The sequence below is a fragment of the Podarcis filfolensis genome, assembly GCF_964270895.1.
Source record: "Podarcis filfolensis genome assembly, chromosome: 17".
Taxonomy (NCBI): domain Eukaryota; kingdom Metazoa; phylum Chordata; class Lepidosauria; order Squamata; family Lacertidae; genus Podarcis; species Podarcis filfolensis.
In genome coordinates this window covers 19,894,032-19,918,953 of record NC_139621.1, presented here as the reverse complement: position 1 = coordinate 19,918,953, position 24,922 = coordinate 19,894,032, and the positions used below count along the sequence as shown (strand labels likewise).

Below are 24,922 nucleotides of genomic sequence, written 5' to 3'. Positions count from 1 at the left end.
TTTCTTTGATAATGTATCAGTTTCATCTGGAGAAGAAATACTTGATAGCACAGGGTTATGGCATTGTATGGGTATTAAGAAATTATTATGTTGGGGTTAACAGAAAGGTTGTGGTCCTAAGCTCAGATACTTAGACATAAATTCCATTAAAACTAATGGGATTTTTTTGCCAAGTAAAAGTGCCCAAGTTTGTGGTTTCCCAGCTTTTGATTTCTTGCTCTTGCTCTTTTGTGCATCATTTGAACCTCCCTACCCCCCAGCTTATACAGTTATGGACATTTGAGCTTGTTCTATTTTCACCGTTGCGACAGGGAGTGAAAATATTCCTTTTTCCATTATCAGGAAGAAAAAAAGAAAGATTGCTGGATTTGATTGCAGATCTGTTCATTGTGTCAAAGGCATCGAGGGGTTAAATGTTAACGAATACTTCAGCTTTTATATAAGTGACTACAAAGAGAAACTAAGAAAAGGTTTTCTAGCAAATATGGTGGATGGGGTGGGCTACAGATGCTGCAAGCTGGAAGAATTGGGGAATGAATCTTATGTGAGAAATTGCTGAAATTCTGAATGCTCCTTCCTGGTAACAGATAAGCCTGGGACAAGGGCTGCACTTGTTAGAAGGACGGAAGATGAATAAAGAACTGGATTACTTGTTTTAAGGATCTGAACTTAAAGTTGAATTAAGCAGCAAGCTCAGGAACTGTTCTCTACGTAAAACAGTTTGAAATGTGACCTTTCAAAACTGAACCTATCGGAAAGGTAGAAATCTAAGTCATGCTTATTCACACTTTGCTTAACTTAGTTGGGCAGGATTTTATATTTGCAGGGCTAGGCTGTCGTTAGCCAAGTCTAACTGGGAGTATCAGCCAGAACTGGCTAAACATTCTTCCTCCAGGTGTCCTTATTTTACCTCGAACTTCACAGTAGGCAATGAGCAATAGCCAGGTTTTCCTTTTTTTGGTCTAGTGTTAGCACTAGAGTTATCATAGAGATTCATGTTGTGGTAGGTGACTGTCACTAAACAAATGTTTTTTGTTGAACAAAATTAAAGATTACGAATTGTAGAGAATGTTTAGGATTTGATAATGTTTTGTCTCCATAACGATTTCTGTAATATAGATCTTTGAAAATGCTAACATTTAGAGCCTGTCTCCCCTTCACTCAAACCACTAGGACTTCCGAGCCATTTGTAGAAGAGTCTCTTAGATGTACATCAAACTCTGCTTTGGGCTACATCTAGCATACCTTGAGGGGGGGTGTTTGGGGGGGTGCGGGTATATTCTGCAACATATTACTGACACAATAATAGTTTCACTTTTTTACTCTGTGCTGCTTGCCCAATGTTAAGTGTTGTAGATTTATTAGAAGGGAATGAATGTTGCGTGATTGGTTCAACGGCACAAGACACATCATATGGGGACTTCCGGCGAGGTAAAATGGCGGGCGCCACGGCCAGCCAGAGCCAACTGCGCTATCAGGCTAACTCTGGGCTGCTGAGGCTGCCGCTGCTGTCATCACTGCTAAGGGGGAACCGCTGACTCCCCCGCGACCCAAATCGAGCTGGGGGCAAGAGCCCCCAGCCACCCAGTTGACTGCCCAGCGGCACTCTGCAGCCAGGAAAACCCGAGAGCCAACACAGGGAGAAGGAGGAAAGGAGAAGAAGGAAGAGAGAGAAAGAGGAAGGGAAAAAGAGGGGAGCCCCGACCTTGCTGTGCAGCTGCTGCCACCACCGCTGAGAAGGAGAGGTAGGAGAGCACCGGGAGGGCAAGGACACATGTCCAAGCCCAGGCCCGAACCGAGCCTACTCCACAGCGACTAGCGCTCCAAGAGAGCATGCTGGGGCCCAGAGGAAGGCCACGCGACAGAGGAGACCACAGAAGAGAAGATACTACTTTTTTAAAAAAATAATAATAACTGTTTTTCTCTTTTTTAAAAAAAGTGTCCCCAGATTCTTTGGGGGGGGGGAATGGTAACCTTATTTCAGCAGGAAGTTACAGGATGTGCACTGACTGGAACTGAAGCAATATGACTGCCCAAAACGTTGCAGGCACAAACAGTATTAAAAGCAGGATTGTCCATAACTTCCACAATAGCATAATCGGCATAAATCATGAATGCACAATGGAAAGATTCGTTATTGCTTGATATGGAGGGGCATGGTTGTTGAAATTATTGGAGGCAGAGTTGTTTGATTAGAGAAAAACCATTGCTGACATTATGTAATAATAATAGAGAACCCCTTTTGGACTTTTTGTATGAAAAGGAGAATGAATGAATTTGAGACACTTGGGTCTGAAGAATGGAAAAAATATTACTTAACAGAAAGTAGAATGGTTGGGTGTCAATTTAGAGTGAATGTTTTGAATAATTTATTTTATCTACTAACAGACGGAAAATCGGAAGTCCTTTTTATTTGTCTTTCTTTTCTTCCTTCTTTCCTTCTCCCCCCCCCCTTTTTTCTCTTTCTTTTTTCCATTTGGTGTCCTCTGCTCTGGTCCATTATTGAAGGTGATAGATGGTTGGTGGAAGGACCCTGAGTGAGAGGCAGGGAAGGGAAGACCTCCCAGGACGAGAGACTGGGGGAAGAAAGTAAAGCTCCCAGGTGGGACCTGGGAAGGCCCACCACTTTCTGTGGGTGACAAGGATTAAGAGCTACCTTTGAGAGACGACTCCACATTTTCTTTTTCCTTGCTCGTTGTTTTTATTGAGATTAGTTTATTTTATCTTATTATGAAAAATAAAATCTCATGAGGAAAAGTGAACGCACAATTAATGGCATTCAATTAAATTTAACTCAGAATAGATGCATTGAACTAGGAACATGGCTAAATTTGATTCATTAATTTGAATAGATATACTCTTGAGTAAAAGTGAGTTGAATGCCACCTATAAAAATTATGTTTGTAAGTGCCCTTGCTGTCAGCTCTCAACTCGCTACTCCTTGGTTCTTGGAAGTGCCTCTTACTTTGCCTTGATCTTTTGAGTACCTTAATGGTATGGAATTGATGCTTTTGAATTATGGTGCTGGAGGAGACTCTTGAGAGTCCCATGGACTGCAAGAAGATCAAACCTCTCTATTCTGAAGGAAATCAGCCCTGAGTGCTCACTGGAAGGACAGATCCTGAAGCTGAGGCTCCAAGACTTTGGCCACCTCATGAGAAGAGAAGACTCCCTGGAAAAGACCCTGATGTTGGGATAGATTGAGGGCACAAGGAGAAGGGGACGACAGAGGACGAGATGGTTGGACAGTGTTCTTGAAGCTATGAACATGAGTTTGACCAAGCAGTGGAAGACAGGAGTGCCTGGCATGCTGTGGTCCATGGGGTCACGAAGAGTCGGACGCGACTAAACATCTAAACAACAACAATGGTATGGAAGGGAGGTTGTGTAAGAGGGATACTGCAATTGTACACAGACATATTCATGGATATTCGTACCTTCCCTGAAAGTCAATACTGTCCCCTAGCTGCAAAACTGGAGGTCCACAACCAGAGCAATGTGCTGCACCAAAGTATGTTGGCGCTCCATTCTTTCCACGAGTTGCTGTTTGGTCAGTGAAATTGTCTATTGGGAAAAACCCTTACCTTTCACATCCTGGTTTACAGTCCTTGTTCTTGTCTGCTACTTTGGCTATCTTCACTCTTTGTTTGCAATGAAACAGAATGTTATAGTAGACATGGTAACTTCCTGATGCCACACGGTAATGATGCTGAGGGCAAACAAAGCCTTCCCATTACCCCACCAGCATTTCCAACATTAGAGGTACACAGTTGGTTTACTGCCAAGAAATTTAGGCTGACACTCAAAGAGTGTATTGGGTTTTGCTGCGGTCAAAATGTTCACAGAGCACATTATCTTTCACCCCATTTAAGTGCAACACCAGTATTAACTGCACATTAGCTACTCTTAGCTGCTCCTGGTAATGGCTGAGACCAATTACCACTATTAATTTTATCATGTATGTGCTACAATTTGCTTGATTAATGTCTTCTACCTGATTTCACATTTAGTATCATCTCTGTTGGGCTAGACAGTTCCTTTAGAAAAAAGCAAAAGCAAATGTGGACTGTTCAAACGGAGTCCAGTATCTGCAAAGATTTCCCGCTGCGTTGATAATAATAAATACAATATAATTCACTCACAAATGTATCCTGATGACCAATAATTCTCATGTTTCAGTTACAATCAGATTAATTGAATTCGTAAAAATCGTTTTGGACCCTTTCCCCTTTGCTGGTACTTATCCCAAACAACCGTGTTGGCATGCTCAACAGTTGCAAAAATCAAATTGAGAAAATGTATTCGGAATTAATAAGTTTGGTTTATTTGTATACAAAGCTGAAGAGAACTCCAGCTCCAGGAAGTGCATTGGCCACTGGAGGTACATTTAGAAGTCTAAGGCAGGCATGGCTAAACTTGGCCCTCCAGCTGTTTTGGGACTACAATTCCCATCACCCCTGACCACTGGTCCTGTTAGCTAGGGATGATGGGAGTTGTAGTCCCAAAACAGCTAGAGGGCCGAGTTTGGCCATGCCTGGTCTAAGGAACTGCCCTGAGTGTTAGAAACTCAATTTCACTCACCCCCCAAAAAAGCAGACAAAACACCCCCCCCAAAAAAAGTGGGTGCTGAGATAAGTCTCCCAGGGTGCCATGGAGCCCAGGCACAGTCTATATGCCCAGTGCCTACACTATAATGGGCTTGGTACTGGAAGCAAATGCTGAAACAATTGTATAGGATAAGTCTTACTTGGACTGCAACCTCAGTGCTGTGGGATAGGTAGTTTAACACGTTTTCCCATGCACAGTTTCCTTGGTGTAAACCTCTCCAAGCAGCTATTGGCTTTGGAGCAATGCTGGCACACAGATACAACACAGGCAAGTCCAGTGCTTTTTTTTCTATAAAAAAATGTTTAGGGGTACTCTATTATTATTATTATTATTATTATTATTATTATTATTATTATTATTATTATTATTTATTAATACCCCGCCCATCTGGCTGGGTTTCCCCAGCCACTCTGGGCAGCTTCCAGCAGAATATTAAAATACAATAGTCTATTAAACATTAAAAGCTTCCCTAAACAGGGCTGCCTTCAGATGTCTTCTAAAAGTCTGGTAGTTTGACATCTGGTGGGAGGGTGTTCCACGGGGTGGGTGCCACTACCGAGAAGGCCCTCTGCCTGGTTCCCTGTAGCTTGGCTTCTCGCAGTGAGGGAACTGCCAGAAGGCCCTTGGTACTGGACCTCAGTGTCCGGGCAGAATGATGGGGGTGGAGACACTCCTTCAGGTATAGTGAACCGAGGCCGTTTAGAGCTTTAAAGGTCAGCATCAACACTTTGAATTGTGCTCGGAAACGTACTGGGAGCCAGTGTAGGTCTTTCAAGACCGGTGTTATGTGGTCTTGGCGGCCATTCCCAGTCACCAGTCTGGCTGCCGCGTTCTGGATTAGTTGTAGTTTCCGGGTCACCTTCAAAGGTAGCCCCACGTAGAACGCATTGCAGTAATCCAAGCGGGAGATAACCAGAGCATGCACCACTCTGGCGAGGCAGTCTGCGGGCAGGTAGGGTCTCGGTCTGCGTACCAGATGGAGCTGGTAAACAGCTGCCCTGGACACAGAATGGACCTGTGCCTCCATGGACAGCTGTGAGTCCAAAATGACTCCCAGGCTGCGCACCTGGTCCTTCAGGGGCACAGTTACCCCATTCAGGACCAAGGAGTCCTACTCGTATTGAAATACTGCACCTCAATGAGGCCAAACTTAGATTCACAACATGTTTAGGGGTATGCGTACCCCTGCGCCCCCCCAAAAAAGCACTGGGCACGTCCATTCTCCCGCAGGTCATTGCTTCTGGGAGAGTCTGAATTTGCGGAAATGGGAAAAACAGTTAACCTGGTCCCAGAGTAATGGCCCCAGTCCATAATCTCCATGGTAACTATAAAGAGAAAAAAGATGTAGGTAAAACTTGCCATGGAATCTTCCATATCACAACAGGGCTATGTACACATGAAATGCAGCAAGGCTGTTGCTGTTCACCCCAGAGAGGAAACAGGGATGTCTTCACCCACATATATTGCTTCCTAGATTTTCCTGCCCCTGCAACCCATCCCCTGAATGTGGAAATATTCCCTTAAGTTACTCCAGCCAGGATTTCCCCCTGAAATGTCTTGGCACCAGCTTTTCTTTCTCCCCATAGAGTCCCGATGTACAGTGGTACCTCGGGTTACATACGCTTCAGGTTACATACGCTTCAGGTTACAGACTCCGCTAACCCAGAAATAGTGCTTCAGATTAAGAACTTTGCTTCAGGATGAGAACAGAAATCGTGCTCCGGCGGTGCGGCAGCAGCGGGAGGCCCCATTAGCTAAAGTGGTGCTTCAGGTTAAGAACAGTTTCAGGTTAAGAATGGACCTCCGGAACGAATTAAGTGCTTAACCCGAGGTACCACTATAATCTTTAGTGGGAGAGAAAACAACAAGAGAGAAATGGTTTGGCATCAAAATGCAAAGGTGGGTTTCAGGACCCAACAGAATCTCCCCTCCCCGCCACACGCCAGAAATCATTGTGTTGTTATTTGAATTAAGTGGGATCTCATATGGGCTATTCCACCTTCACGTCTAGTTTGCCTTGTAGAGAAATAGCTCCTGAGACGATGGAGGAGGCTTCTGAGAGGCCAACTTGTTCGCTGAGAGCTGAGCAAATGAAGCTAAAAGGGGCTTTATTAATTGGCAAGCTACATAATGAGAAGCATTAAAGAGATAAAATCATTTATTCTTTTAGTAAATCTCAAAAAGAACAAAAGAGTAATAGAATCCATGTGTGAGGGTTATTATCAGTGCTTTTTTCTGGGGATACGCATACCCCTAAACATTTTGTGAATCTTCGTAAGGTAAAGGGACCCCTGACCATTAGGTCCAGTCGTGACCGACTCTGGGGTTGCGGCGCTCATCTCGGTTTATTGGCCGAGGGAGCCGGCATACAGCTTTCGGGTCATGTGGACAGCATGACTAAGCCGCTGCTGGCGAACCAGAGAAGCGCATGGAAACGGCGTTTACCGGTACCTATTTATCTACTTGCACTTTGACATGCTTTCAAACTGCCAGGTGGGCAGGAGCAGGGACTGAGCAATGGGAGCTCAACCTGTCACGGGGATTCGAACTGCCGACCTTCTGATCAGCAAGTCCTAGGCTCTGTAGTTTAACCCACAGCGCCACCCGCGTCTCTGTGAATCTTCGTACTTTTGTCCATTTACTGTATTTATTATTCCCGATTTGAACTATAAAACAGTGATTTTCTTCAGTCAAAATGAAAGTACCCCTAAACTTTTTTTTTTAAAAAAGCACTGGTTCAGGAAGGCTGGTTCTTGCTCTTCATTATTTATTATGCTTGGTATAGCTCTTGGAATAAAATATATCACAGCATCTCTTACACTGAATGACTCCAGGCAACTGGAATGAAGGTACAATGGCATCAGCATTCCAGGTATCTCATACAATTGGGAACAGCTGCATTTTCTTAAGCAATAATGGCTTTTAGAAACATTTGCAATAGCATGCATTATTTTTCAAGAGGTGTAGCTAAAAATCAAAGATGGTGCGTGTAATCGTTCAAGCACTGGATTTAATGGTTCCTGCTTCATGGGGCATATGGCGGTGGCAAAAGGGTGGCAGATATTTTGTCATAGGCCGGTGGAGCATCAGGCACCTGTGAAAATGGAAATCAGGAAAGGGAAAATAATAATAATATAATAATTTATTACTTATACCCCACCCCCCTGGCTGGGTCTCCCCAGCTACTCTGGGCGGCTTCCAACAGGAGATTAAAAATACATGAAAACATCAGTCATTAAAAAACTTCCCTAAACAGGGCTGCCTTCAGATGTCTTCTAAAAGTCAGATAGTTGTTTATTCCTTTGACATCTGATGGGAAGGCGTTCCACAGGGCGGGAGCCACTACTGAGAAGGCCCTCTGCCTGGTTCCCTGTAACTTCTCTCAGTGAGGGAACCGCCAGAAGGCCCTCGGCGCTGGACCTCAGTGTCCAGGCCGAACGATGGGGGTGGAGATGCTCCTTCAGGTATACTGGGCAGAGGCCGTTTAGGGCTTTAAAGGTCAGCACCAACACTTTGAATTGTGCTCGGAAACGTACTGTTATTCATATGCTAAGTTGTAACCTCAGAACAACCCTGTGAGGTAGGCTAGGCTAAGATGCAATGACTGGTCCAAGGTCACCCCATGAGCAACGTGGGATTTGAACCCCAGTCTCTCAGGTCCTAGTCTAAAGCTCTAACACTCCACTGGCCCTCTCACTGCACTCTCTGGTGGTCACAGAAAGGGTTTCCAAATGTTAAGAAAAGGATAATCTTACCACATGGCTACTGTTGCTGTTGTATTCCTGCAAGGGCAATTTGGAGCCCAACAAACCACTTTTGCCTTCCGAGATCCTTCCAGTGGCCCCTCCAAAATTCTTACTCTGTGGCACACAGGGAGAAAAGGGCAGAGAAACGAGACATTTGAATGCAAGGAAAATTAGAAGGTCCATAATATTTTTTAAAAACCAGTAATGAGAATTAAGTCTAAGAGTGTTTTGCACATGAGGCCTAAATCTGTTTGTGGCTTACATCATCTGTCTGTAATGTCAATGTGCTTTCAGTTTCTTTTTTATCCGCATTTAACATTCACATGTGGTCTCGCACAAAATTTGCTCTTTAAGTCCCTGTGAAAGTGGGGTCCTACTTGCTCTCACCCTACAGTGCATGTGTGGTTCTTAACATGCTATAGTCTTGCAATACATCCCTCCACTGTGAGCCAGTGTAGTGTAGTGGTTAAGAGCGGTGGACTCGTAATCTGGTGAACCGGGTTCGCTTCCCCGCTCCTCCACATGCAGCTGCTGGGTGACCTTGGGCTAGTCACACTTCTCTGAAGTCTCTCAGCCCCACTCACCTCACAGAGTGTTTGTTGTGGGGGAGGAAGGGAAAGGAGAATGTTGGCCGCTTTATGACTCCTTCGGGTAATGATAAAGCGGGATATCAAATCCAAACTCCTCCTTCTCCTGCATCAACCTTTGGCAACCCTCTGCGGGCTGCGTCTGATGGGGGTCTCCCAAACCTCTGGAGGGCAACCAGGCTGGCAAGGCTGTCATAGGCTATTGTGCACATTGAGTACACCCAAGGCTTAACTTACGACAGGGCTAGTAACTTACGACAGGGCTAGTATCTGCTCCCTATGTTTAGGTTTAACTCTAGATCATAGGCAGTACGTTGTTGTTGTTGTTTAGTCGTTTAGTCGTGTCCGACTCTTCGTGACCCCATGGACCAGAGCACGCCAGGCACCTCTGTCCTCCACTACCTCCCGCAGTTTAGTCAAACTCATGCTGGTAACCTCGAAAACACTATCCAACCATCTCATCCTCTGTCGCCCCCTTCTCCTTGTGCCCTCCATCTTTCCCAGCATCAGTGTCTTCTCCAGGGAGTCTTCTCTTCTCATGAGGTGGCCAAAGTACTGGAGCCTCAGCTTCACAATCTGTCCTTCCAGTGAGCACTCAGGGCTGATTTCATTAAGAATGGATGCATTTGATCTTCTTGCAGTCCATGGGACTCTCAAGAGTCTTCTCCAGCACCATAATTCAAAAGCATCAATTCTTCGGCGATCAGCCTTCTTTATGGTCCAGCTCTCACTTCCATACATCACTACTGGGAAAACCATGGCTTTAACTATACGGACCTTTGTTGGCAAGGTGACGTCTCTACTTCTCAAGATGCTGTCTAGGCCTGTCATTGCCCTTCTCCCAAGAAGCAGGCGTCTTTTAATTTCGTGGCTGCTGTCACCATCTGCAGTGATCATGGAGCCCAAGAAAGTAAAATCTCTCACTGCCTCCATTTCTTCCCCTTCTATTTGCCAGGAGGTGATGGGACCAGTGGCCATGATCTTCGTTTTTTTGATGTTGAGCTTCAGACCATATTTTGCACTCTCCTCTTTCACCCTCATTAAAAGGTTCTTTAATTCCTCCTCACTTTCTGCCATCAAGGTTGTGTCATCTGCATATCTGAGGTTGTTGATATTTCTTCCGGCAATCTTAATTCCAGCTTGGGATTCATCCAGCCCAGCCTTTCGCATGATGTATTCTGCGTATAAATTAAATAAGCAGGGAGACAAAATACAGCCTTGTCGTACGCCTTTCCCAATTTTGAACCAATCAGTTGTTCCATATCCAGTTCTAACTGTAGCTTCTTGTCCCACATAGAGATTTCTCAGGAGACAGATGAGGTGATCAGGCACTCCCATTTCTTTAAGAACTTGCCATAGTTTGCTGTGGTCGACACAGTCAAAGGCTTTTGCATAGTCAATGAAGCAGAAGTAGATGTCTTTCTGGAACTCTCTAGCTTTCTCCATAATCCAGCGCATGTTTGCAATTTGGTCTCTGGTTCCTCTGCCTCTTCTAAATCCAGCTTGCACTTCTGGGAGTTCTCGATCCACATACTGTTTGAGCCTTCCTTGTAGAATTTTAAGCATAACCTTGCTAGCGTGTGAAATGAGTGCAATTGTGCGGTAGTTGGAGCATTCTTTGGCACTGCCCTTCTTTGGGATTGGGATGTAGACTGATCTTCTCCAATCTTCTGGCCACTGCTGAGTTTTCCAAATTTGCTGGCATATTGAGTGTAGCACCTTAACAGCATCATCTTTTAAAATTTTAAATAGTTCAGCTGGAATACCATCACTTCCACTGGCCTTGTTATTTGCAGTGCTTTCTAAGGCCCATTTGACTTCACTTTCCAGGATGTCTGGCTCAAGGTCAGCAACCACACTACCTGGGGTGTACGAGACATCCATATCTTTCTGGTATAATTCCTCTGTGTATTCTTGCCACCTCTTCTTGATGTCTTCTGCTTCTGTTAGGTCCTTACCACTTTTGTCCTTTATTATGGTAATCTTTGTACGAAATGTTCCTTTCATATCTCCAATTTTCTTGAACAGATCTCTGGTTCTTCCCATTCTGTTGTTTTCCTCTATTTGTTTGCACTGCTCGTTTAAGAAGGCCTTCTTGTCTCTCCTTGCTATTCTTTGGAAATCTGCATTCAATTTCCTGTATCTTTCACTATCTCCCTCGCATTTTGCTTGCCTTCTCTCCTCCGCTATTTGTAAGGCCTCGTTGGACAGCCACTTTGCTTTCTTGCATTTCCTTTTCATTGGGATGGTTTTCGTTGCTGCCTCCTGTACAATGTTACGAGCCTCCATCCATAGTTCTTCAGGCACTCTGTCCAGCAAATCTAAATCCTTAAACCTGTTCCTCACTTCCACTGTGTATTCATAAGGGATTTGACTTAGATTGTATCTTACCGGCCCAGTGGTTTTTCCTACTTTCTTCAGTTTAAGCTTGAATTTTGCTATAAGAAGCTGATGATCTGAGCCACAGTCAGCTCCAGGTCTTGTTTTTGCTGACTGTATAGAGCTTCTCCATCTTTGGCTGCAGAGAATATAATCAATCTGATTTCGATACTGCCCATCTGGTGATGTCCATGTGTAGAGACGTCTCTTGTGTTGTTGGAAAAGCGTGTTTGTGATGACCAGCTTGTTCTCTTGACAGAACTCTATTAGCCTTTGCCCTGCTTCGTTTTGATCTCCAAGGCCAAACTTGCCAGTTGTTCCTTTTATCTCTTGATTCCCTACTTTAGCATTCCAATCCCCTATAATGAGAAGAACATCCTTCTTTGGTGTCACTTCTATAAGGTCTTGTAAGTCTTCATAAAATTGGTCTATTTCAGTTTCTTCAGCGCCAGTGGTTGGTGCATAAACTTGGATTACTGTGATGTTAAAAGGTCTGCCTTGGATTCGTATCGAGATCATTCTATCATTTTTGAGATTGCATCCCAGTACAGCTTTCGCCACTCTTTTGTTGACTATGAGGGCCACTCCATTTCTTTTACGGGTTTCTTGCCCACAGTAGTAGATGTGATGGTCATCCGAACTGAATTCGCCCATTCCCGTCCATTTTAGTTCACTGATGCCCAGGATGTCAATATTTATTCTTGCCATCTCATTTTTGACCACCTCCAACTTACCTAGGTTCATGGTTCTTACATTCCAGGTTCCTATGCAATATTTTTCTTTACAGCATTGGACTTTCCTTTCGCTTCCAGGCATATCCGCAACTGAGCGTCCTTTCGGCTTTGGCCCAGCCGCTTCATCAGCTCTGGATCTACTTGTACTTGCCCTCCGCTCTTCCCCAGTAGCATGTTGGACGCCTTCCGACCTGAGGGGCTCATCTTCCAGCGTCATAACTTTTATATGCCTGTTGTCTTTGTCCATGGAGTTTTCTTGGCAAGGATACTGGAGTGGCTTGCCGGTTCCTCCTCCAGGTGGATCACGTTTGGTCAAAACTCTCCACTATGACCTGTTCATCTTGTGTGCCCTGCTCGGCGTAGTTCATAGCTTCTCTGAGTTCTTCAAGCCCCTTCGCCACGGCAAGGCAGTGATCCATGAAGGGGCATAGGCAGTACAGTACCATACAAATGTACCTAAGAGCAGGGGCAGAGTGTATTTGCCTCACCAGTACTGAGTAACCATGAAGTATATTTGCACATCAGAGTTTAGGGGGAAAGACTACTGGACTGTGGATCCCGGGCAGAACTGAGATGCAGCATTTTTTAATTTTAACTTTATCCTTACCAGAAGGCTTCTATAACCATTGCGCTTTTTGTAATACCAACAGCCAATAATCAGCAAAGCTGTAAGAATCACAACAAGAATTCCAATGCCTGCAGCCCTGTTTGGAAAAGAAGAAGACACCATTACAAAACACGTATGGGAACAAGAAAGATTTTAATATGTCCTGTGCGAAGCACAGTTTTAACACAGGGCCAAGCAAACCAGGAGACGCAACAACCGGTTTTGCTTTTGTAGCTTTGTAGGGAACGCGATAAGCACAGAGGCTAGGACTTGCTGATCAGAAGGTCAGCGGTTTGAATCCCTGCGATGGGGTGAGCTCCCGTTGCTCGGTCCCTGCTCCTGCCAACCTAGCAGTTCGAAAGCACGTCAAAGTGCAAGTAGAAAAATAGGTACCGCTCTGGAGGGAAGGTAAACGGCGTTTCTGTGCGCTGCCCTGGTTCACCAGCAGCGGCTTAGTCATGCTGGCCACATGACCCAGAAGCTGTATGTCGGCTCCCTCGGCCAATAAAGCGAGATGAGCGCCGCAACCCCAGAGTCGGCCACGACTGGACCTAATGGTCAGGGGTCCCTTTACCTTTACCTTTAGGGAACGTGATAAGCATGTTAAATCAACTCTATGAAACTCTGCATATTCAGTACAGAATTTGTACAAAAAGACACACAGGCAGCCAGGAACAAAGAAATAAAATGGGGTTTTGATTATGGGCTGCAATACAACTGGCACACTGCATGATGAGGCTTCCATCTGAATAGATTTTGATATGGAATTGTCTCCTTGTAACGACACTGACACAATAGGATTTAGAGGGGATGAAAGAACTGAGTTCAAAAATATTTCAGTACCAGCTGCATGCTGCAGGTGGAAATGGCAAGCACACAACTGCTTGGCAAGCACACACCCAAGAGACAACCTCTCACACAGCGGAGGGGACAGGTACGTCCCCCTGAGGGTGATGGGACGTAAAAGTGAATGCGCAAGTGATTATTTGTTTATTTGTGGTGTTTATAGTCCACCTCTCACCTGAAAGTCCCAGGGTGGAAAATACATAAATACGCTGAAATTGAACAATGACAATAAAATGGGAACAATGAAAATAAGAAATAAGGCAGGAGAGGCAGTGAAAACAAACTTATCAAAACTCATTGCACCTCTACCAAAGGTCTGGGCAAAGAGGAGCATCTTCACCTGCTATAAAAAGGAAACAGAACTGAAGCAAGATGCCCCTCAGAGAAATTATTCCAAAGGCACAAAGGATCCCTGGACGGTTAAGTCCAGTCAAAGGTGACTATGGGATTGTGGTGCTCATCTCACTTTCAGGCTGAGGAAGCCGGCGTTTGTCCACAGACAGCTTTCCGGGTCGTGTGGCCAGGTTGATTAAACCGCTTCTGGTGCAACGGAACACCATGATGGACACCAGAGCACACGGAAACACCGTTTACCTTCCTGCTGGAGCGGTACCTATTCATCTACTTGCACTGGCGTGCAAGTTGCGGATGACTCTGGGGTTGCGGCGCTCATCTCGCTTTACTGGCCGAGGGAGCTGGCGTACAGCTTCCAGGTCATGTGGCCAGCATGACTAAGCCGCTTCTGCAAACCAGAGCAGTGCACGGAAACACTGTTTACCTTCCCGCCAGAGCAGTACCTATTTACTGTATCTACTTGCTTTCGTTCTGCTAGGTTGGCAGGAGCAGGGACTGAGCAACGGGAGCTCACCGCGTCACGGGGATTCGAACCGCCAACCTTCTGATCGGCAAGCCCTAGGCTCTGTGGTTTAGACCACAGTGCCACCCCGCGTCCCTGAGACTGGCCTCTTTAGGAGTATAATCATATGCAGGTCCTGGCTTTTGCAATGCTTACTGGCCCTCATCCTCACAGTTTTGTGACAGTCTATTTAACTACTGTTGTTAGACGGGTGTGGTACGATTTGGCTTAAATTACTGGGGAAAGTCAGGTTTTGGTTTTCATTAGAAGCCCCCAAGCTTCCCTCCCCCCCCCCAGTAATTTGAGCCCTGGGCCAGGCTGCTATTGCCTCTTATGGTGTAGCTTAGACTGTGCCATACTCAAGTAACCCCGGTCTACTGCATAAACTGAAGAACTGAAGTCAGGGTGGACAATCTTCAAAAGCCTGGATAAATTAGCGATTGGATGCAGCGAACCAGCACATCAGAAACCTAACAAGAACAACACATTCATGCAGAAACACCCTTAGGACAACCACAGTTGGGGATAGTGGTTATAAATATTCTCCATTCATTCCACAAAGTATTAAAGTGTACATTAAAAGCAAAAGGAAAAAAAGGCACTCCCATCTCCCTCCCACCCTGAAATTTGTTCCCCCCGGCTCCGTTTTCAGTCTTGTTTGTGGCCAGTTCCCCCTCCGACAGCAGTAGGGCTGTGGCTGCAGCAGCTCAGCTCTTGCAAAGCTGATCCTGGATGGAAATGAGGTTCTGCAAGGTGGAAGCCCCTGTTTTGCAGTTTAACTTAAAACCCAGCAGCTGCTCTCTGCAAGTTGGGGGAGGGGAGGCAAGGGTGGAAAGCAAGCCTGCCCCGCCCAGAGAGAAAGGGGGGGCAGGGCGAGGGGTGACCCAATGCCCACCGAGGGACCTTGTTAAATCTGCTCAGGGGCAAATCCAGGCAGCCTCAGGCAAGGAGGGGGGCAGCAACAGAGTCTGTGCCATTTGGGATGGGGGACATGAGAGAGGCCCACCCCCAACAGCAGAATCTCGTATCCCTGTGTGGAATCAAGTGTCCATGAGTTCCAACGTCATTCTTTGTTCTTTTTCAAATAAAATCAGTACCCTAGAAATGTTAATCTGAAAGCCCAGAGGAAGCACCCAGGGGTGCCTCCCTGCGTAAGTCTTGTTCAGGCCCTGCCCACAGAGAAGGGCTTTACGGGACCGCCTCTCCTGGTATGCCCCACAGAGGACTTTAAGGTCCATGAATAACCATAGTTTAGAGGTCCCGGGCCCTAAGGAAGTCAGACGATCCTCCACCAGGACCAGGGCCTTTTCAGTGATGGCTCCGACCTGGTGGAATGCTCTGTCCCATGAGACTAGGGCCCTTCAGGATTTAACCTCCTTTCGCCGGGCCTGTAAGACAGAGTTATTCCGCCTGGCCTTTAATTTGAATTCAGCCTGATATTTTATTTCCCTTCCCTTCTCTTCCCTCCCCCTCCCCTTTTATGAAGATTACCCGCTCTGAGACCCCACAGCTAATTCTCCCCTGGCCTCCTCGCTGGCCCAATTAGGACCAATTCAGCCAGCTAGCCCTGGGGATTATCTAATGCTTATTTCCCCTAAATTGATTTTTGAATTTTGAATTTTATTGTTATTCGTGTTTTTATACTGTATTTTGTGCTGCTTTTACAGTTAAATGTTTGTTGTTAGCCGCTCTGAGCCTGGTTTTTGAACCGGGAAGGCCGGGGTATAAATAAATAGATAAATTATAATTATAATTATAATTCTCCTTCCTCCCACCAAGAGACTGGCCACCACCCAATAGCACAGGGCCAAGAAGAAGGAAGCTTTGTACATGGGCAGAGGCTCAGCATACAGGGTGGGAGGGGGAGTAAAACAGGCACACACGCCCCATGAAAGGGGCTATAAATGGATGAGCTGAGAGCTTGACCCTGAACTCAGATGGAGAAAACCACTCTCCCTTTTGTGACTAAAATTGCGTATTTGGAATGGCATTGAAATAGTTTGTCAATAAGTCCGATAGCTCCGCTTACTCTTCCGCTGAAAGAGAGGTGGATCCCTTTCCTCGAGCAAAGTTGCCATCTAGGTAGTGCTGTCCCCTGGGCATCTTGTTTGGTTCAGATCACACCTACAAAATGGACAAAGGGGTGACCATTCTCTATGCGGAATTTTCATTGTATCCTTGATAATCTTGGCAGAAACACAGCCTCATTTGTTGACTGGACAGTTTCTTAAGAAATTAAACAGCTCACTGACAATGTTTCCCAAATACTCATACTCAGCTGAAGTCTTGAGTGGGGACCATCTAGGGCAGGCATAGGCAAACTTGGCCCTCCAGATGTTTTGGGACTACAACTCCCATGATCCCTAGTGGTCAGGAATGGTGGGAATTGTAGTCCCAAAACATCTGGAGGGCCGAGTTTGCCTATACCTGATCTAGGGTTCAGAAAGGTTTTTATTTTTACGTTTTTTAAATTTTTATTTTATTGTCTTTTCTACTCTGTTTTAGATATCGTCTCAGTCCTTCGAAAGAGAAAAAAGGATGCTAGGAAAATGATTATACATTGATCCATTAAAGGCAAGTTTTTGCACTGACCACTAAAAGGAAATCTCAGTGACTGAATGAGCCGGTTGCTCATTAAAGTATTTTAATAAAGTTCCGCATGTGAAAAATCTAAGTGAAATAAATAGTCTCATCGACATTTCCCCACACATTCACTTCTTTGCTTCCATGCCCTCTGGTTTTAGAGGTGGGGGGGCCATTTCAGACTAGTGTAATCTGCAGAATATCTATATACATAGCAGGTTAAGAGCACATGCATTCAGTGGCGTAGCGTGCGGGGTGCGGGGGGGCCGGCCGCACTGGGTGCAACATCTGGGGGGGGCCGCGGAAGAGACTCGAGTGCTAAAATCCACGGGTTAGGGGGCGCAAATTACTTGCCTTGCCTTGGGTGCTGACAACCCACGCTACGCCACTGCATGCATTTTATAGTGTATGGTAGGCCAAAGGCTTTGCATTCAGAATCACCCTATATTTAGACTCTTGCATCCCCAGTTAAAAGGTAGAACAGAGAACAAATTATGTGAAATATGCTGTCTGGGCCCCTGAAGACCTGCTGTCAATCAGAGCAGACATTTCAGAGCTAGCTGGTCAAACATTCTGGTAATGTAGCAAAGAGACAGAAAGTGGACTGCAGGGCAGGTCTGACTTTGAAATGTTACCCTTGAATGCTATCAAATTTAAACATGGTGTGCTAAAAACAAAACCCACACTTTTAATTCATAAAAGAAAGGGGGAAACGATTTAAATAATAAAAAGTGGGCAGAGTGTTCTTACAGCTAGATAGCATCGATTGTTTAATGGCGCCAGATCACTGATTGAAGGGAGCTGGGTCAGTTATTACGCCAAAACGTAATAAACCTATTTTAAAAATGAAATAAACTTCCAGTCCCTGAACCACTGTTTGAAGAACAGAGAGAGATTCCAGGATTTAGAATTCGGTGACCCTTGATTTGGAAAAAGACACACTGGAGCATTGTGTAACTTTAAAAAATCAAAAACGTAATCGGTTTTGCTATTAGGATGTGAATGAACACAACTCTGCAAAGGTAGTAGACCAACGTTGTCTTAAGTTTATATTGCCCTGTGCTTTTCCTAATGTCATAATCTGATGGATTTATCTGCTTGTCATTTGTGTAAATACCCAAGGAAAATTAACCAGCCATATCAAATCAAACTGAATGGCTTCATCCAGAAAAGCACACAGATAAACATTTTGGCCCACAGCTACGCTACTTAAATCTCATTAAATGAAAGGAGATTGAAACAGCCTATCAAGTGCAGGATTGCAATCTCTGATTTCAGCAGTGCACAGAATAGTAAATTGTGCTGTGAACTAAAATTACAGAGCTACCACAGTCAGGTAAGGGGGGGGGACGCATGCTAAAGGTCCCACAATTTAAGAAACTTATTTCTTAACCAAATACATTTTTTTCCCCAAGAGATAAGAAAACTGGTCAAACTGAAATTTAATACAACATGAAAATCTTGTGCAAGAAATAAACAAGGCTTACCTTTCTTACAGACTCTGGCTGAGTGCTAAGGCATAACCAGATTTCCTTCCTCCTCTATCTCTTTTTTACTTTTTTAAATTTCCTCCTTAGGACTACTGAGCTCTCATGACCATCACGAGTCTGAATTCCTGGCGGTGCAGCTTTTTGATCGCTTTAATTAGCGTGAAAGGCTAAGACCAAAGAAATGGTTTCTGTTCTTTCCATTTCTACCCAAACCCCTCCCAGAGGGAAGCCACATTCAGTTCAGTGGGACTTGCTCCCTTGCTAAGTGTGTCTAGGATTGCAGCCTTATGCAAACAATAAAGAGTAGCTGTTCAATTATTGTGTGGAGCAATCCAGACCTCTTTTCTTGAAGCCCTGTAGAGGGGCAGAAGCAAATGCTTAATACAAGTACAGTGGATGCTTGGGTTGTGAACGTGATCTGTGCAGGATGCACGTTCGCGACCTGCAGCGGCGCATCTGCGCATGCACGGGTTGCGATTCGCCGCTTCTGCGCATGTGCGACCCCCGAAACCTAGAAGTAACCCGTCCCGGTACTTCTGGGTTTCGGCAGGTCCGTAACCCGAAAAAACACAACCTGAAGCATCTGTAACCCGAGGTATGACTGTACAGTGGTACCTCGGGTTAAGAACTTAATTCGTTCTGGAGGTCTGTTCTTAACCTGAAACTGTTCTTAACCTGAGGTACCACTTTAGCTAATGGGGTCTCCTGCTGTTGCCACGCCACCGCCACCCAATTTCTGTTCACATTCTGAAGCAAAGTTCTTAACCCGAGGTACTATTTCTGGGTTAGCAGAGGCTGTAACCTGAAGCGTTTGTAACCCGAGGTACCATTGTACAAAGGACAGTTGCAGGTATGATCATCTCAGCTCAAACTGCACCTGAATTCTAATAACCGGTTGGCCGGATGGGCCTCCGAAGTTGTGGGGATGCCAATGAGACAGTCCTATAGAAGCTCCATCGTTTTTGACATCAAAGAGGGTGCTTGCAGCAAGGCCTCTGCTCTTTAAAATATGGCAAGCTTAATATGGAAAGAGACTTCCCTGCAAGCTGGCTAAAGGCTCAGCCTGCAATCTTGTAAAACAAATGTAAAGATTTGTTTAAAAAATAAAGATTTACACAAAAGCTACCTATAGAAATATAGAACCAATAAGAAGGTTTCGGGGACTAGATGGGTTCATCTGAATTAACTGCCCATACAGCAGTAGTGATGTATGGAAGTGAGAGCTGGACCATAAAGGAGGCTGATCACCGAAGAATTGATGCTTTTGAAGTCTGGTGCTGGAGGAGACTCTTGAGAGTCCCATGGACTGCAAGAAGATCAAGCCTATCCATTCTGAAGGAAATCAGCCCTGAGTGCTCACTGGAAGGACAGATCCTGAAGCTGAGGCTCCAATACTTTAGCCACCTCATGAGAAGAGAAGACTCCCTGGAAAAGACCCTGATGTTGGGAAAGATGGAGGGCACAAGGAGAAGGGGACGACAGAGGACAAGATGGTTGGACAGTGTTCTCGAAGCTACCAGCGTGAGTTTGACCAAACTGCGGGAGGCAGTGGAAGACAGGAGTGCCTGGTGTGCTCTGGTCCATGGGGTCATGAAGAGTCGGACATGACTAAATGACTAAACAACAACAGCAGCATTGAACGTGAACTGGTAGCAGGCAATAAATAAAGGGTCTAGTTAGGGATGTGTATAGATGCTAGGGGGATGTGGGTCTAAACCACAGAGCCTAGAGCTTGCCGATCAGAAGGTCAGCGGTTCGAATCCCCGCGATGGGGTGACCTCCCATTGCTCAGTCTCTGCTCCTGCCAACTTAGCAGTTCGAAAGCACATCAAAGTGCAAGTAGATACCTTCTGGCGGGAAGGTAAACGGCGTTTCCGTGCGCTGCTCTGGTTTCGCCAGAAGCGGCTTTGTCATGCTGGCCACATGACCCGGAAGCTGTACGCCGGCTTCCTTGGCCAATAAAGTGAGATGAGCGCCGCAACCCCAGAGTCGTCTGCGACTGGACTTAACCGTCAGGGGTCCCTTTACCTTTATAGATGCTAGGAGAGGATAAATTTATTGATTAATATCCTTCCTTCCTCAGGTCTGTGAGTTCAGCAGAGTGCATCTCTTAAGATGGTGTCTGAGCAATGGACCTACCTACTAGGCACAGATTTTCTGCCTGTATTTTTTACTGTCCTGTCCAGCTTTAATAAATTCAATGGGGGTGGGGCACAATACTTGAGTAAAAGAGTATAATACTCACCACCTGGTTTTCTATAAATGTTTCCAGCATGTGCCTTTTTTTTTTCATGTAAATATTTGCTTCAGGCCACCACACCAGTTGCATGTAGTACCATCAAAATTAGCACCTTTTCCCATCCTACTTTATCCTACGTTGCACAAATGGAAAATAGCCCATGGAAGCAGGGTAGAAAGAGCCATGAGGTGTGGGGGGGGGGGGGAGCGGGGGGGGGGGGAATAGCATGAGACCCAAAGTCAATGAGAGGCTTTCTTGTGCTCCTTATGGCTAAAAACAAATCAGGTATACTTTCTTCCCTCTCAGAGAAGAATTCATCAATAACTGCTTGCAGAGAGCGGGGATCACATAAAGGGGTTCTTTGTCATTGCCAGCGGCCAGGCAGTCACAAATCACCCATGTGATGATAATGCCAGTGCATTTGTGCTTCGCCATGGGCTGATCTTGCATTCAGATGACTCAAGATTCCAGATGTCAAAGGTCTATTATTCTCGAGTGCGATGAAGAGATCCCTGTCCGTGTTAGCTAATCCCTTCGTAGCAGGCTGTTGCAGAAAAAGTAATATTAATAACCGAGAAGTTTATAAGGTGAAAACATGGGCTTGATCCTGGTCGATTTTGCTGGGGTGGTTTATTAGTCTGCTTGTATAAATTCCAAATTTGCTATACTAACCGCCCCCTCCCCGTTTTAACTCCTATGCAGCTGGCAGCAGACCTCTGTTTACAGATCTATTTCTTTTTAAAAATCCATTTTTGTTGTTGTCTGGTAACACACAGCAGAAGTATTTCTGCCAGTAGCATGCTACTCCTAAGTGCTGAGCGAGGTCAATCATTGTGTTGACCCAAAAAGGCGAGCTGGTTTGGAAGCCCTGCTTGCGGCAAATGATGGCCAAGATGACCCTGGGAGCAGCTGTAGCATGGAGCTCATCTGCATTTCACATTATTGGAATATTATTGGATATTTAGCTATGCCCCAGGCATAGCTAAATGGGGAGGTGATGGTTAATACCAGTCACCTGTGTTCCCAGGTGACGTAGCCTACCTGGGTCTATAAAGGTTGTGTGTATCTTAACTTGGGTGCCGACAAGCCATCTTCTTGCTACAGAATCTTTTCCACCGAATGTTTTCCACCTTCGGACCTTTGCTGTAAGTTTGTACCTTTTAAAAAATAGAAAGACCTGATCTCTCATCTTTCTTTGGAATCCCTGTGTATCTGAACTTGTGAGTCCACTACTCGCTCAGTCAGCTCCAGTGCCAGATTTATGTATAAGCTAAACAAGCTATAGCTTAGCCCCCCCCCCCAGTTTAAAAGAAAAAAACCTGGATGTACATTTCCAAAATATAAGATAAAAAAACAAATAAAATAAAACCTACATACAGCAACAGTGTTTTGTGTTGTGTAGGCTCCTATGATGTAGGTAATGGGCCCTGCCATTATCACTGGTTTGCTATTATTATTTCATGTTATAGCAAGTTTCTAGAGACTAGATTATGAGTCTTTGTAAATTGTGTTTCTAAAGGAACTTTTGTTATTGCCAAATGCCAATGTGTTTGCATTATTAAGTTTGTTATGAATAAAAAATCATTTTAAGTTAGAGCTGAATAATTATTTCACTATTAATATACTTCTTAATTGTATTTCACTATTAATATACTTCTTCTTAATTGTATTTCAGTTCAACAATTACTTTGATAAAATACACATTTGTTATGTGCAAGTGGCTTTAGATACCTATTAGGTCCATAAGTTACCTTATAGCATATATTCAACACGAAAAACAGCAACAATTTGTTGTTGACAAAGGACAGCTGGACATATAAAGGGCCTCCTTACCTTCAGTAGCTTAGGGCCTCATCAAACCTAATTCCAGTCCTGTTCATGAAATAGGAGAGGGTTCATTTTGTCCTTCATTTCAATACAGCTTTATATTTTTAAGGAAAAGAAAAATATCAAAAGCAGTTTACAACACATTAAAATGTCGAATGAAACAATCTGGAATAAAAAGTTACTGAAAAAATCAACTATAAACCCAAATAATATCTTAAAGTAGGGTTGCCATACGTCCAGATTTTCTGGGGGGAATTTGAGGAAATCGCCAAAATGTTGTCCTCCCCCCCCCCGCAAAAGTCAACTTTTACTTCTTTAAATATGGCAACCCTATCTTAAAGATTACAAATAACACATTACAAAGGAGGTCAACTACAAAATGCACATTTGACGGAGCAAAGTTAACAACAAAATGAACTTAAACATTTCAAAGGAAAACATTACTAAAGGAAGTAGAATATGAAATGCACATTTAAAACAGCATTTATTCCCTTTCCTTTCAAATAGTTCTTCCCTTTCGTTATATTTGACTGTGAGCCTTCAATCGTTTGTAGTATGGTTAATTTTCAGATGCAACAAAACATGTTATTTTTTTAATTTTCCTCTCTAGAGGGAGCTCTAGTAACATGTCACCTTTACCATCTTGTCTGTGCTAGATGCAGAGATGTTATTTAAACGTGAGGCAATTACTTCCTTAAGGAGTTCATGTCTGATAAATGGTTCCAATGGATGCACATTTGTCCCAAACACATTTTAGCCTTTGCATTATATTACTGCCAAGCTCTTTTCAGTGCTAATAGCGTAATATTCCCTTTGTGAGTCCCAAGAGTGCTAACTTTTGCTTTGGACAAGCAGGAGACTAGATTAAGGAACATTATGAGGGCATAATGGATGTAGGGTAATTCTGTAGTGAGCAATGTAACACTCATAAGCTTCTTTACATATTTTGTGCTTCAGCTAATATTATTTGAACTTCCATTACTAAACCCCAAAACTCTAAAAATTATACTGACATAATCTTCCCTACAAAAATAATCAATGTCACAGGTATGTCACAGGTAGATGATTTTTTTTATTGTGTTTTAAAAGATGTGACCAACCTCAAGAATTTATGTGCAACTTGTTTTCTTTAAAACAATTGTCTTCTCTAAAAGTATAAATTTGTTTTTTTTAAATCCATCTTCAGCAGTATACAGAATGTTTCATGGGCGAGTGTCAAACATATTGTAATGTTTATTGGAAACTGTTGAAAAAAGTTTTCTGGCAGAAGTTTAATGTGACCAACATAACCAATGTGGGAATTCATTAATAGATACCCACAAATTAATGTCTCTGAAACAAGGCCCATATCACTCTTTACTATGGATTCACAATTGCAGATTAGCGTCACGTCTCTGTGCTAAAATGGAAGAAGGTGCAATTTCTTCCCTTCCATTTAAGGACAGCCTTGCTATGTTCTTAATGGGGGGGGGGTGGACTTCCAAACACTGGCGAAAACCTTTAGGGGTCCCCCAATCTTTAAGATTTATGCTAAATCGGGTTTTAAAATGGGGACTTCTCCCATCGCTTCCTTTTTTTTAGTCTGATCTTGCTCTAATGGGTGGGAGAAAGGTAGGGTGTAAATTTAATAAATAAATAAAGGCTTATGCGCCAACTGCCTTTAAATAAATTCCTTAATTCAAATATTTATTTAGCCCTGTGCATGAAAAGCAACATTTATCCATCAAACATTTAAGCAGGGTGGCAGAGGGGCGTGGGGAGAGGATGCTATGTATGAGCTTAGAACTATTATTATTGCTGTAGCAAGGAATTCAAATTCTTTCTTTTAAATACAACCAGTAATCCCTTCTCTATATGTTTTATGATCCAGCTTTTGCCACACATCATGGCAGAGAAATGAGGCATACGAAATAAAACCAACAATATAATGATAGAATTCAGCTGAATATGTGGACTTTGCTTGGTTGGGGCAACCCAGTCAGATGGGCAGGGTAGTAATTATAATAAGAAGAATAAGAAGAGTAAGTTAATTTTAAGTCTTCTGTATGACTAGAAAGGACGCGGGTGGCGCTGTGGGTAAAACCTCAGCGCCTAGGACTTGCCGATCGCATGGTCGGCGGTTCGAATCCCCGCAGCGGGGTGCGCTCCCATCGTTCGGTCCCAGCGCCTGCCAACCTAGCAGTTCGAAAGCACCCCCGGGTGCAAGTAGATAAATAGGGACCGCTTACCAGCGGGAAGGTAAACGGCATTCCGTGTGCTGTGCTGGCTCGCCAGATGCAGCTTGTCACGCTGGCCACGTGACCTGGAAGTGTCTGCGGACAGCACTGGCTCCCGGCCTATAGAGTGAGATGAGCGCACAACCCTAGAGTCTGGCAAGACTGGCCCGAACGGTCAGGGGTACCTTTACCTTTATGACTAGA

At 44.4% G+C, this 24,922-nt stretch overlaps 1 protein-coding gene across 2 annotated transcripts; it reads right to left on the bottom strand.

Annotated features, from left to right (window-relative positions):
- Positions 1-7,335: 7,335 nt before the first annotated feature.
- Positions 7,336-20,705, bottom strand: MLANA (melan-A). Of its 2 annotated transcripts, none has more exons than XM_083594202.1 (5): positions 20,682-20,705; positions 16,393-16,487; positions 12,662-12,758; positions 8,364-8,468; positions 7,336-7,702 (listed from the first exon to the last, which is right to left on the bottom strand). In XM_083594202.1, exons 2-5 carry the CDS (start codon positions 16,464-16,466, stop codon positions 7,634-7,636), a joined length of 345 nt encoding a protein of 114 aa, XP_083450328.1. In that variant the 5' UTR covers positions 16,467-16,487; positions 20,682-20,705; the 3' UTR covers positions 7,336-7,633. The 2 variants fall into 2 exon arrangements, with proteins under 2 accessions (XP_083450328.1, XP_083450327.1); XM_083594201.1 differs by lacking the exon at positions 20,682-20,705 and adding an exon at positions 18,434-18,593.
- Between the last annotated feature and the right edge of the window lie 4,217 nt (positions 20,706-24,922).